Source organism: Zootermopsis nevadensis, unplaced genomic scaffold, assembly GCF_977971745.1.
Source record: "Zootermopsis nevadensis isolate Lab colony 2312 unplaced genomic scaffold, Znev_1.0 Znev_ptg000012l, whole genome shotgun sequence".
Lineage (NCBI taxonomy): Eukaryota > Metazoa > Arthropoda > Insecta > Blattodea > Termopsidae > Zootermopsis > Zootermopsis nevadensis.
Window position 1 is genome coordinate 116,891 of NW_028259144.1, and position 13,703 is coordinate 130,593.

The 13,703-nt window shown below is 44.9% G+C and overlaps 1 protein-coding gene across 6 annotated transcripts; it reads left to right on the plus strand.

Annotated features, from left to right (window-relative positions):
- Nucleotides 1–439: 439 nt before the first annotated feature.
- Nucleotides 440–13,664, plus strand: LOC110834715 (polypeptide N-acetylgalactosaminyltransferase 2). Of its 6 annotated transcripts, none has more exons than XM_087348230.1 (14): nt 440–626; nt 6,174–6,340; nt 6,413–6,514; nt 6,593–6,660; nt 6,835–6,900; nt 7,381–7,502; nt 7,866–7,953; nt 8,605–8,689; nt 9,267–9,318; nt 9,554–9,680; nt 10,071–10,163; nt 10,544–10,673; nt 11,112–11,346; nt 12,170–13,664. In XM_087348230.1, exons 1-14 carry the CDS (start codon nt 510–512, stop codon nt 12,341–12,343), a joined length of 1,626 nt encoding a protein of 541 aa, XP_087204356.1. In that variant the 5' UTR covers nt 440–509; the 3' UTR covers nt 12,344–13,664. The 6 variants fall into 6 exon arrangements, with proteins under 6 accessions (XP_087204356.1, XP_087204358.1, XP_021929853.2 ...); XM_022074161.2 differs by having other exon boundaries at nt 442–626; nt 9,215–9,318; nt 10,590–10,673; XM_087348232.1 differs by lacking the exon at nt 10,544–10,673 and having other exon boundaries at nt 441–626; nt 9,215–9,318.
- Nucleotides 13,665–13,703: the final 39 nt, after the last annotated feature.

Consider the following 13,703-nt stretch of genomic DNA (forward strand, 5'->3'; position numbering starts at 1 on the left):
CACCAGTACCATCTGTTGGAAATTCTATGTACTTGCGGCTTTCGTACGTCAACATTCAACCGAAAGATGGCAGAAACATTTAAAATTTCGTTGTATATTTTATTTTTCGAGCACTGAACACATAAAATCAATTTCTGTATATTTCATGCTGAGCAAAACAGAAACGATAAAATTAAAATTCGGAACAACAGAGGGCGCAAAGTTCTTTGCACAGTATATACACGAGAAGGGCTTTGGAAGGACAAGCGAAACATTTTGCGTAACTCAGGGGTCAAGGCACACACACACTACAAATACGTAATAAAAGAAAAGGAGACGACACTGAAGATGGATTGTCGAAGAGTAAATACATTCAAATTGCCCGCTGGGTATTATTACTTAGCAAGTAGTCAGTGTGGCTCCCCCCCCCCCCCCCCCCCCCCTGCAGACGTCACGTAGAGATCATCAGGTCAGAGCTGGCTATAGGTGTTGATGCAGAAGAAAAAGTGTTGCAGTGGCGGCAGCAGGCTATGTGGAGGAAGCGGAGTTTACTTCGCCTCGCGATGCTCAGCACTTTTGCTCTCGTCGCCGTGTATTATACGACGTCGCAGTTACACACCATTAAAAAATATCGCAACAGACGAAAGGTAGGTTTCTTAAAACTAAATGTAGATCAATATAGAAAAATACACATTGAAAATACGAAAAAGTACAGGCCTTACCTGTTTTGAATTCTGCTGCAGTTCCAGATTGTAATACAAATTCAGTGGTCTGCAAGGCAATTTTGCCAACGATGGAACGCAAATTTTAACCTGTCCTCCATGTTTGATGCTTGCGATTCTTATCAACTGCTCACGAAAACGCCGTACATTAAGCGATATCATGCAACTTACTTCCATGTCAGTTTTATATATAATTCGATAATAAGATGGAAAAATTCAGTGCTAAACGACACGCACCCGCCACAAGAATTTCTTATACAGTTTTTGCTTTAAAACTGCTGCTCATGACGTCATAAAGCGTAAAACAAAAATTACCCAGCATAGGTTCCGCAGAATAAGTGTAGTATTTACATCAAAATGATAGGGGTTAAGGCTCTTATTGACAGAGTTTGCCTCAGCATGGGTTTCAAATAATAAAATTACGACTAGAATTCAACTGATGCTACGATGAAGTATGTATTAATTCCTCATGACGTAGAGGGGTTATATAAATACAATTGGCAATGATCCTCGCTGTCTCTCAGTCGCTCGCAGACACAGGTGAGGGAATTGGACATTACGGTGCTCAGGACGGGAAGAAATTGCGTCACTCTTTTCGCTCTTCGCCAGATATGAGGGCAATCGAATCGAGGAGTCGTGTAGCGCTCATGAGGGAGATGAGAAATCCATACGAACTTTTGTTTGGGAAATCTGAAGGGAATAAGACGGAAGAGTATGAGTGGGTTCACACGGCCCGGGACGGTGACCAATGAGAGCCGTGATGAACCTTCTGGTCCCATAAAAGGCGGAGGACGTTCGACCAGCTTCTGAAGGAGGAATGTGTTCCGTGGAGCGAGTTGTTATGACGGCAAATTTTGTCGGCCGGTGGAACATGAGAGTGCAGATCACTTAGCACCAAAACCGACGAGGGCCAAGGCTTCCTGATTCGGCGAGCGGTTTCTCTGTTGGACAATTTTGCAACACAGAAAAGGCAAATATTGGAAGCAGTTTTTAATTGAAAATAGACAAATTTTCAGAAGGGAGTTGAAGAACAAAACGACAGAAGAGATTCGAGTTCATAGTTACTTAAAGGACTGAGGGTCGTGACTTACCTCGGTCAGACAGCCGTGGTTCCAGTGCAGGCGAAGGCTCCCGGAGTTGGGGGAGGGGGGGGGGGGTGTCTGCTGAAGTGTGAAGATGACCCCCCCCTCCTCTCGTTAAATTTAGGGCAACAACGAAGAGATGGCAATTGCACCTGGACTTGGCAAATTGTATTTGGTGATAGATCAGGAGCGCACACGGGCGTGCAGATTCTGTATGTAAGTTCTTTTCACATTTTAACGTTCGTAAACATGGCGATGTTGCGAACATTTCACGCTGTGTCCTGAAATGCTCTGGAGCGGACATTCAGCGCAGAAGTGGGAAAGGAAACTGTGCAATTACTTATTCATTTTTATTGTCAGTCTGTCCATAAATATCGAAACGTCTGAAGGGAAATGGGTGTTCAAAGTCTTCCCAAAACTTCTTTCTGTCTTTGTAATTAATGCGAAGAGTTCGTGATACACGAGGCTGTCGTCAATCGCGAGATGTCGGCCTAGACCCCTAGGTCCCTGCGAGGGCGTTGTTGCTGAGTACGACATCCGTCTGATTCGATCCATCTCACACTCTGCTCTATTTGCGCATACCTGTACTCCACAATATTTTCACACGTTGCTGATAAGCAGAACAAACAGGGCAGACGCCAACGAAAGGCTCAGCGAGCAGAACATGCAGCGACGAAGAGTCCATTCGGGAGGGACGCGTTTCAAATCCCAGTCGGATTACCGACTATCGTAACCTTCGAGGTGCCCGAAGCCCGTCTACGCAATATTTAGGAATTCAGTCCGTACCGCAAAGAAAACGCGACACTTCGCCACTGCAAACATCAATCGGTTTATGCTGTTCAGGGGAAAATTGGCTGTTTATTTTGAGAATTATATCAAAGAAGTGACTGAACTCTGAGGGCGAACTGCAAAATTCTTGATTATGGTACATATGGCAACCACTAGGCTCTGAAGGGCTACGATGAAACCGAATGACACGGAACCAGGAAGGTCTGTCGGCTGGTGGCAATGAATTCTGGTCCAGCCCACGCAGACCTGAGGTTTCTTCGTCCTTGGGAGACATTTTAGGTGATGGTGGGTGCAGGACCGTGTTTAGCCTCGTCCAATTTAATTCATGCCACACGCCTACGATGATTTCATTCGAATTTAAAATGCTTCGCCGCTCGTCCCTTGAAACAAGCCCACAAATTTCACTCATCGCCGCTCCGTACAAAAGACAACTTCGAAATTTCTGATCCGGGCATCGTTTTGAGTGTTCATCAGAATGCCTACATTTATAGAGTCATTACAGAGACAGCAGGTACGAGCCTTCGACTGACCGATCCAAGAAGAGCTACGAATTTTACAACGAATCACGTTAAAATATAAACCTCCATTCCATCTCCTTTGCACTTCGCGCTAGAACGAAGTTACGAGCCCTGGGCAGAGCTGAGCTGAGCTGACGATTCTGCTGCACGAGGAAACCACTGATTCGTCAGTCTGTGACGCCGACATCCACGGTCAAACATTTGTTCCGCAAACACGGGCCGGTGTAAAGTGACGAGGGGGCAGAGCCGGTTCGCGTAAAACCGGGACGAGGGAAGCCAACAAACAAACAAACAAACAAACAAAGGAGTCTACGGAGCTGACCGCACAGATTCCCCGCATTAATGTCGAATTAGAAGATCCATTGCCGTGTTCATTGGTTCTCATCTTCGTGCAATTGAATCAAGTCCACACTCTCTGACACATCTGTTTTAATATTATCCTCCCATCTTCGCCTAAGACTTGCAAGTGCTCATCCTAAAAATGTCTGCTGGACAATACAACAAAAGGAACTTCATTTCTCTCATTCCCTCAAACGTCTTCGGAGTTTTCCCTTAACGTGACAGACCAAGTTCCACACCCAGACAGAAATTTGCATTTTCTTTCAGCCTTGAAGTGCACTGGAAGATAAAAGATGACGTCCCACCCTCCGACCTCATTACCTGCCACGGCCCCTGCTCCTTCCTTGTTTCGACTTCAGGCACTCGCGCCTCTGTTTCGGAGAAAAGATGCTGTATCCATCTTCAGGGTTGAAGCCAGCCTACAGCGGGCTTACAAGGCGTCAAAACCCAGAAAACGTCGTCCTCACCGCCCACAGTCAATGGAAGAAGAAGAAGAAGACTTCGAACCGGCAAGGACATCGCCGGAGGCGGTGTCCGTCCCTCCCGGCACCGCGCGAGATTCCAGACAAAGATCACTGCATGAGTGGCGCAGAAGAAAATCCGCTCTTCGTGTGAAGACGTCAATTCGAACGGAGGCCGAGCGCCGCGGGTGCAGAGAGACGCGTCGCAGAAAGTCGCTCTTCCCTGGGAAACGCGTTCTCTCTGTAAACAGCGCGGACGTGACCTACATCTTTTTTGCAGTCTCTAACTGCAGCATTTGCCGTGCACAGGAAACGTTTTTATGTCGGCTGCTCCTGGCGTTTCGTAGTTCCGGATCCAAACAAAATACGCACATGGAGACGGGTTTGTCCGTCGTTTGACACAGGTAAATTCCGTCAGACCGGGACAGACTCACGAGGATAAAGAAACGTGGTTTTTCCGCCCTCTTAATGCTATGCACGACGTATCTCGTTTAGACGCACTGTGATTTTGTTTTGTTCCGTAGGGCACATATGAATCGGCGCTACATTCCAGAAGGCACGTTCCCAGCGACCTCTCTTTTGGGGGGGTGGGGGGCCGTTCCTGCGCCCAGGCCACGCGGCCAGTCTAGACGCAAGGGGCAGAGAAGTGTCCGACCTCGCCGGAAATCGAACTTAGTCAGTGGGCGTTTCGCCTTGTGTCGTGCACGTTCAGAGCGGAGAGTGTCATCGGGACAGCGCCGCGCCCTTCGTCTGCTGAATAAAACGTGGAAAATCACGTATTTGTTTGTTTCTTTTCGTGGTACCTCGCGACAAAAATAAATAAACAGACTGAGAGGAACATCTGGACCCAAGAGGGCTGATGTGACGGGAGGCTGCGACATTGTAGTCGGCATGGCTACTCCCAAATGGATCTCAGGGAGATTTGGATTCATCTGGCTCTGAACACGGAACCTTTGCGGATGCACAATGCGCGTCTCGCGTGGCATTCTGCCGTCATCTTCGGGGTCGAAGTCTCGTGACTGGCTATGACAGCGGGGCACCGGTCGTGGCGTGAGGCCCTTCCTTATAAGGCCGGTCGGCTGTCTGACTGCGATGTTCAACGGCGCATCGTTGCAAGTCGATTTCACTACACATGACTAGAAAATTAACGCTTAAGAAAGTATTAGATAATTTTATCTTCTTCCACTCCTCACAGACCATCCCTTTCTGACATATCACTCGATTCATCACTCCATTATTTCAATTATATTACGTTCAGTATCGTCTTCGATCTTGCCTTCTTGCTCATAATAAATTTGTTCAAGTTTTTCCACATGCCGACATGCATCATCGCATTCCTCTTACCCAATTTCTTAGAATCTCTGGCGACGCAGACGCTCGACGTCACGCTTTGTCACTAAGTCACTTTTCTGAACGCACGGCTACTTTGCAATGCGTAACCCCACAAAAACCCAATCGGTAAAAATATGCACCACCTGCTTTAACATTTTGCATTTTGCGTTAACGAGTTGGTCTTCGCAACGGTGACGTGCGGTGTTTTCTTCGCGGTACGGCCTGAATTCTTAAATGCTATTCAGAACATTTTCGCCTTCAAAGCTTTTTTCGCAGCGGACGCCGCTAAATTGCGTGTCCACGTGACTTTCCACATCTTAGGTTCGGCATTCACTGACGAAACAAATCAAAACTCCGTTGTCTCTGCTATCCTCTCTCTCTCTCTCTCTCTCTTCGGGTATCAAAACGGAGCGCCGTTTAGTCTGGCAGATGCTGACCGACGTTTCGGAGGAGTTTACTGCCTCTATCATCGTGACGATGGCTGAAACAACTTTAGCCACAGCGAGGGGGCCAGAAAACACAGCAGATTCTTGGAGGCTGCGACTGAACACTTGATTCAGCGCCAGACTGCAGCACCGGACTTTCCGGTTTAGAGCCGGTAGACGGGCGGATGACTCGGTCTCGCCTCCGAAACCACAGGTTCCCGGATTCCTTTAAAGGCTCCCGTTAAGAAACTGCGGCTAAGAAGGGTTGTAGGCAGACATTCCCTGAAAATGGAGGCGGCACGTTCCTCCGAAACGTTGATGTTCACCTGCGAGTCCAAGCGACCTTACAACCCAGAAGACCCGAGGAAAACCACGAGAGACGCTCAGTTAATGCGACAACAGCAGAGGGAAGTGGAACTGTCGCGGGCTTCGTTTCTTGTTCCGTGCGTTTAAACGCCGTCTATTGGCCGGCGCATCGGCTCCACGTTTCGCCTGGTCTGTGTTCAAGCTGTTCGCGTGTCCGTAGGTGGGATCCGTTCCGCCCTGGGCGCCCGTCATACTCGTCAACGAGCTGCAGTACGTCGGCACGGCACCGGAGGACGACGAAGACGTGTTCGCGCGACACGCCTTCAACCTGCGTAGCAGCAACGAGCTTCCGAGCGACCGGTCTCTGCCAGACACCAGACACGCCAGGTATGAGGGCTAATGACGAGTATACTCGTTCGGTCCCTGCGGACTCTTCAAGCTCGCTTCCCGATGTTACAGATGTCGGGACGTGGAGTACGGCGCAGCGCCCCTGCAGACCACATCGGTCGTCGTCGCCTTCCACAACGAGGACCGCTCGGCCCTGCTGCGCACAGTCGTCAGGTGAGACTGACTCAGAGTTCCGCTGGCACGACAGACAGACAGACAGACAGTGTTTTAACGCGCTGTTCTTCATTGCAGCGTGCTGAACAGGACGCCGCCCGACCTCATCGAGGAAGTGATCCTGGTGGACGACCGCAGCGACGACGGTACGTGGCGGCGGCCCGCGCGCCTCACAATTCTTGCAGCGTCCGATGACCCAAATAAATGTCTCATCCCGGACAGACAACACATAAAAAATAATAAGTAACCCGACTTAATCCGGCGTGGATGCTGCAATGATGCACTTCGTCACACTAATATTTTCGTTCGCTTTGTTCCAGAGCAAGACGGGTCGCTTCTGTCTTCCCTCCCCAAAGTCCGGGTCGTCAGAAACCAGGCAAGGGAAGGTAAACCCTGATGTAGGACGTTCAGGCAGACCAAAAGGTCTGCGCCCCCACACGTGTCGCTGAGCAGACACTGACCCAATCACATGGAGCAGGCGTGTTCATTGAAAAAGGGGGTTTTAAAATTAAAGTTGCAGATCTCAAAAAGATCCGTATTGTATTCTCCCACGTACGAGTTTGGATTTGTTAAACATTGACAAAATGATTATTGGAAACAAAGAAGACCCAGTGTTAGACCACGCACATGATGGACAGACCAGTTTAAATGAGGTTAGACTAGGAACGCTGATGGTTTAAGTGGCCATTAGACGACTAAGCCTGCAGTTGTCCAAAAGCTTGTCTTCACTAACTCTCGCCCACAAACTTCATTCAGATTGCTTCAAAGTCTCTGAGACGTACAAAACCAGAGTTTCTTTCCGCCAATCCGTGGTTTCCAAACCGATTAACAGAGATGCATTACCGGACGCTTGTCTGACTCCACAGGTCTCATCAGATCTCGCATCCTGGGGGCCTTGGAAGCTCGAGGGGACTTCCTCATGTTCCTCGACAGCCACTGCGAGGTCAACGTCGGTTGGCTGGAGCCTCTTCTCGACAGAGTCACCCAGGTGGGCCCAACTCCATGCGCTTCGAAGACATTCATTTACTAAAACCCGCTCAGTGTGCATATGCAGACTTAGTTCAAATGATGTCGTTTGCGCTACCATGAGGATGTCGTTCCACACTTTCAGTAACTTTGAAAAACAAGCATCCTTCGTACTTCCTTAAAAGTGCAGGAAATACCAGACCAGACGCGTTAAGCGCCACTCACACGGAAATCAAGTATGTGACCCGCATTCCCCATCAAAAGCTCTTTTGCCGAATAATGCTTAATGGTGATAAAAAGCTGGCAAAGTAAAGCCACCCCTCGGGTATCAACATTGCGTTTGCTTGTTGTATCAGAATATCAACGCTCTGTGTGTCTGTTGCAGAATGCACTGACCGTGGTCAGCCCAGTCATTGACGTGATAGACATGGACACATTTCAGTATCGTGCATCCTCACCACAGCTCAAGGGAGGTGAGGCAGGCTGGCCAACTTTCTTAATTTGCATTGCTCATTCAATTTAACATTTTGTCACAGTGGCAAGACGAGAAGTAACAGAAGAATTTTAGTCAGGAAACCTGGGAGATCTAGGCATACATGGGAAGACAATATTGAAACAGAGGGCATCAACTAGAGGGTACAGATCAGCGGCAAAGAATTTCCTGGGTCCGCAAAGGTGGGTTTTCACTGACCACTTGAGCTACTGTCGACTTTTCGAGAAGGGACCTGCTCCGTGGAATAGGTTAAGAGTGACGACAAACATGTTCATGGGATAGAAAATACGACCGGAACAAGGAAGTCTGCGAACGCACTGACACGCGCAGTGAACCTGAACCCACACATAAGCAGTCCGAATCAACATTTATAATTTAAAAATAATACAATTTCAACCAAAAATTAAAATCAGAAACCATCCCACTAAACGGTCTAAATTTTCCAACAGTTAGAACAAGACAACAAAAATTCAGTATCCATTAATTTCGAGCTGACAGCCACATCTCTTATAATGCAGTTTAATATCATCCTCCCATCTACACCAAGATCTTCCAAGTGGCCCCCACCTTCACATTTTCAGATTAATTTTACGTTCGCGCTTGTGACGCAAAGCCGTTCTTTGTGCTTCAGGATTTGACTGGAGTCTTTACTTCAAGTGGCTCCCACTGAGCCATGAGGAGAGGACACGACGCGGTAGTCCCATGGAGCCCTTTCTGTGAGTAATTAAGGAACTAAAATATGGCGCAATGCGAGGGTTTGAATTACTTGACATTCAAAGATGCTTTATAAATCAATTAAGTTACAAAGTAATCTGTGCACATTGGTGACGTCTGTTTGCTGAGCATGTGCGCACATTACCAGGGCTCCAGAAGTACAAGGTGGGACAGGCGCACTCCGTGAGGCACACTCACATTCCATGACTCATGGGTCGTTCTTGCACTAACGCAGTGTGATGTCACTGTCGCATCTTAGGCAAGTCTTGCGTGAATATGATCCCATGTTAATTTTGTGCAATAATTTTCACAAGGATGGAACCTCCGGTCCCATTCTTGTAAAAGGCGCGACGGACAGACAGACAGACACAGATGGGCTCAGAATGTGCTCTACTCATGCAATACGGAGTAAGTTCAGAAATGTAACTGGTCTCATGTCACTAATTTGACGCGAATGGGCGAGTGTTTTTCTGGAGCAATGTTGGTAATAAAACATCTGCTTGTACTCACTATTCAAATCCCTGCAGGAGTCCTGCCATTGCAGGTGGCCTGTTCTTAATCTCCAGGGATTGGTTCCAGAGGCTCGGGATGTTCGACTCGGGGTTACGCATCTGGGGAGCAGAAAATCTGGGTGAGACCCATAAACTTCCAGTTCATTATTCATCCTACCATTCTACTCTCCATACTCTGAGCAATTGACTACTGTTAAATGAATCACAAATAAAAATAAATAAATAAATAAACAAAAGCTGCTTAAATTGAACGTCCTCTTAATTTCATTGTGGACTTTAATGTCTTTCTTATTCTTGCTGTAGTTTATTAATTACTGATAAATCGGCAATGAAAATGCTGCTTCACTGTAACAGAGATCTCACTCAAGAGCTGGTTGTGTGGGGGGAATGTCGAGGTGGTGCCCTGCAGCAGGGTCGGACACGTGTTCCGCAAGACGCACCCCTACACGTTCCCCGGTGGCAACGCCGACACGTACCTCAGGTAAGAGTTCACTCTGCGCTTCAAGTAACTCTTATCTGACGTTTAAAAAGTTTCTCAGAGACAGTGAACATTCTTAACTAGACAGAGCACCAATAATACATCTGACTCACGTGTGGGGCGCAGGTGCTTCGTTTCATCCTGAGTGGGTTTTATGAGTCCCTCCAGGAAAATGGCTGGCTAACCTCACGCAAGTCTTTAAATTGTAGGCATATAAATACAGCTGTAGTTTAAATAGACCACAACTGGTTCCTTCCACATCCCATCCCATTCGATTCATAACTCACAATTATTCTACCATGTAGTAATTGACGTGGCATAACATGGAAGGTGAGCGCCTCGTACCTCTGACAGGGATGACGCACCGGGTCATCCCAACTACTGCTGTTACAGGAACACCAAGAGGGTGGCAGAAGTATGGCTCGGAGACCACAAGAGGTTCTTCTACGAGGCGCAACCAAACGCCAGGGCCTTGGATGCTGGCAGGTGAGTATCGCCTGGAGCAACGAGAATGTGGTAAAAACATTAATAAACTTAAATTATCTTCACGATAAAATTGTCAGCGGACAGAATATGAGAAATGCTTCTTATCCGCACCAAGTTTAATGGTTATACTGGAATTACTGTCGCTGTAAGTTTATTTTGGATGTGTTGACATGCATGTGAGTTTGGTTTGAAGGTAGGAGGGGATTTAGAGACAAATCTTATCACTTACAACCCACATTTTACTCAACCCTTGTATGTATATATATGTGTGTGTGCGTGCGTGCATGAGGACATCTGTTTCCATTCCATTTAATTTCATTTGATGTTTTATAACCTGTGCAGCCAACTTGATGCTATAGAATAACCTTCAATTGAAACAGGCAACAAGGAATCATTGAACATGATCAACACTCTTTATCTAAACAGCTTACAGGAACAGCTGGAGGTGAAGAGTCAATTAGATTGCAGACCATTTCAGTGGTATTTGGAAAATGTCTTTCCAGAGCTCAAGTAAGTATCAAATCACTAGTTTCTAAGCATTTTCTTTTATGTAAGATTTGAGGTTATCACAGCGGTGAGTATGAAGATTTCTGTCTTCTGGGTTGTTGTGCTGTGTAGTATGGTAGATGTTTACCAATGTTTCAGAGGTCATCCTGCCTCCATCATCAGTAGTCATCGCCCTGATGACGGAGGCAGTATGGCCTCTGAAACGTAGGTTAACATCTACCATACTACACGGGGCAACAACCCAGAAGACAGAAATCTTCATTTTCTTTTAGCAAAAGTTAACATGAAATTCGCACCCAAATTTGGTGTTACGGATATTGAGACACATATTGTCCACCATTTTGTCTAGCATTCACTTATCAGTATCAACAGCATCATAAGTAAATCCAAATATCAATCAATATCACATTTTAAAATAACATCAACACAATTATGTTAAAGGTTGCCAAATGAAGAGAATTCTGCATTTGGACAATTAAAACAGGGTTCGCAGTGCCTGCAATCTGAAGTAGAGAGTTCAGGAGTGAAACTGGCTGAATGTAACGAATCTGAACTCTCCCAGCATTCCTGGGCATTCAATGTTCATACTGCAAGCATCCAGCATGGAAAATTGTGTCTCTCAGTCCGTAATAAATTCAACCTAGTGCTGGAAACATGCACACAGTCATACCAGCAGGTGAGCCAGTCACAAACTACGTGCAGCATGCCATTGCGAAGTAAATATTAAAAGAGACATTAACGAGGTTCGTGGATAAACTCAGAATTCATAATTATTCTGTTATTTATCGACGACGGTATCCAACCGTTGCAGCTAACACATTATCAGGGCTCAATAAATATGTCCAGTCACTCACTACAGGTGAACTAATGGAGTTTGTTGGTGAGCACACTTTCAACCTCAGTCAGATACATTAAAAATGCATCTAAGCAAGTGTGTGACACAGAAAGAAGTTAGAGACTGTATTACTTTGTTCCCTGACTTCAGTATTCTTATTCCTACAAAAATATTTGTAAGAATTGTGTGGAAGTTTGGGAAAGACATAAGTGATTAGCAGAGATCAAGTTGTATTTCTGGAAGCGTGCACCGAAAGTTGAATAATTCAATAAAATGTTCTCTATCGACAGATCTAATTTTTGGCAAAAGTGCAGGGTTTGAAATATCTATAAAATTTACCAGTCAGGCTGAACCCTCTAAATAAGAGATATGAGGTTCTCACAGGAATGAAGATGTCAATGTTTGTCTTCTGGGTTATAAAATCATGTGGATTTTTGAACAACACGCTGCCCCGATCTTCAAGGCTGGAGATGGAGTCAGTATGTTCCTCCAGATCACTGGTATCTACCTACAAATCCACCCAGTAGATGAACATCAGTCCGCAAAAGAGGCTTCCACATATCTCCCTCATTTTGAATTTTAGTGTGATTTTCTTCATTAGGTATGTGGGTAAAAAATGCTGAAGAACTTTTACATGACAAAAAGAGTAATTTATTATCAACAGGAATGGAGCCGCCATGGAAGAGCTGTTGTGTTGTTGTCTTCAGGACAATGTCTGGAATCGGGGATCAGATCAGAACTAAGGCTGTCCGAGTGTCGTCGTGGGGCCATGTCACAACAGTGGGACTTCACGGTTGAGCTCCAAGCTCAGGATGACCACCCTGTTAACATCACTTGATTGTGGTTGGCAAAGTGTTAGTGAAACACCGTTCTTCATTCCTGTCAGACACGGAACTAAATATGATGGACAATATCTAAAAATTTGCAATAAGTTGGGCCAAAACAAAGCCATGACAATCACTCGGTGGTATCAGCTTCTGCAAATAAGTACCAAGAACAGAATGTCACATATTCCATCTAAACTGGAAACTGCAGTTTTGTAACCACTTTAACAGAAATCTCAGGGCCCAGTGAGATTTATTTTTACATACTGCCTTAATTATTTTATACAGAGTGCACACTGTGAGAGACTATAAAAATTATTACAAGAACAAATGCAAACTCCCATGCCTTAAATTGATAGTTTCCAGTTGCATGTCAACAAATTCCCAATCTGGAAAAGTCTCACAATGATCAACAAATATTTGGGGAATTTCTAAGAACATATCAGATTAATATGTATATCAGACACAAAGACACCTTTTTCCCAAATTTATGTTTGAATAATGATATATTACACTGATAACAAAGGTTCAAAACCAAATAACCTACTTACAGAAATAGCAACATGCTAAATAACTGGTAGAAGTACTCAACAAAGTTTTCAGAGAATTACGCCTGATAGGTTTTAGTACCACTTCACATCAAAAGTTGTTAGGTGAATTTAATATGGATTTCTATTCTTCCAATAAAGGCACATTGATGTAATCAGGATTCTTGAAACCTCGTCATTATACAAATATTTTATACAAGACATTATTAAAATGTAGGTCTCATTAAGATTTTCAACTTTTGTATGAAACACTCATACAAAACACTTTTTGTTATGGTGTCTGCTTCCAAGTTGATTTTCTCTACAAAAGACTTGCTGCTACTTATTACAAAATTTTTGTGCTAATTGCTACCAGAAGAATTCAGTGCAAAATAACAAGATGGAAGGAAAAGATAAAATCATTTCAGACATAAATAATGAACATCAAGGTAACACAGGAATGAAAATTCATAAATAACACATTTTAGAAATGTCAATACCGTAATCCACTGGAAAATTTTACACAATAAACCCAGCAACTCACTTCATTTCAATGCAGCTGAGTTGCAATACCAATGGCTGTGAAAGATTCATGTTGTGTATTACAGATTTGACTCCAATTTCAATTTATATAACTGAAAGTCTGTGTTATATATAAAGAGACATCATCAGTTCCCACATATGAATTATCTCATAAGGTTTGATCTAGTTTGATTTGTCAATTTTTGAGGTTCCATTAGACTAGTCTTATTTTTGTACAAAAAATTCAAGAAACTGTTAATTAAATACAAGTTTTAAAACCATTGAATCATTATTTTCTTTATACACTTCACACACTTATGTATGC

Excerpts from the sequence above, each read along its gene's own strand:
- LOC110834715 (XM_022074161.2), top strand. The coding sequence starts at position 510 with ATGTGGAGGAAGCGGAGTTTACTTCGCCTCGCGATGCTCAGCACTTTT. Across the intron at positions 7,503-7,865 it reads TTCTCGACAGAGTCACCCAG|AATGCACTGACCGTGGTCAG; the intron begins GTGGGCCCAACT and ends TGTCTGTTGCAG. Across the intron at positions 9,681-10,070 it reads AACGCCGACACGTACCTCAG|GAACACCAAGAGGGTGGCAG; the intron begins GTAAGAGTTCAC and ends CTGCTGTTACAG.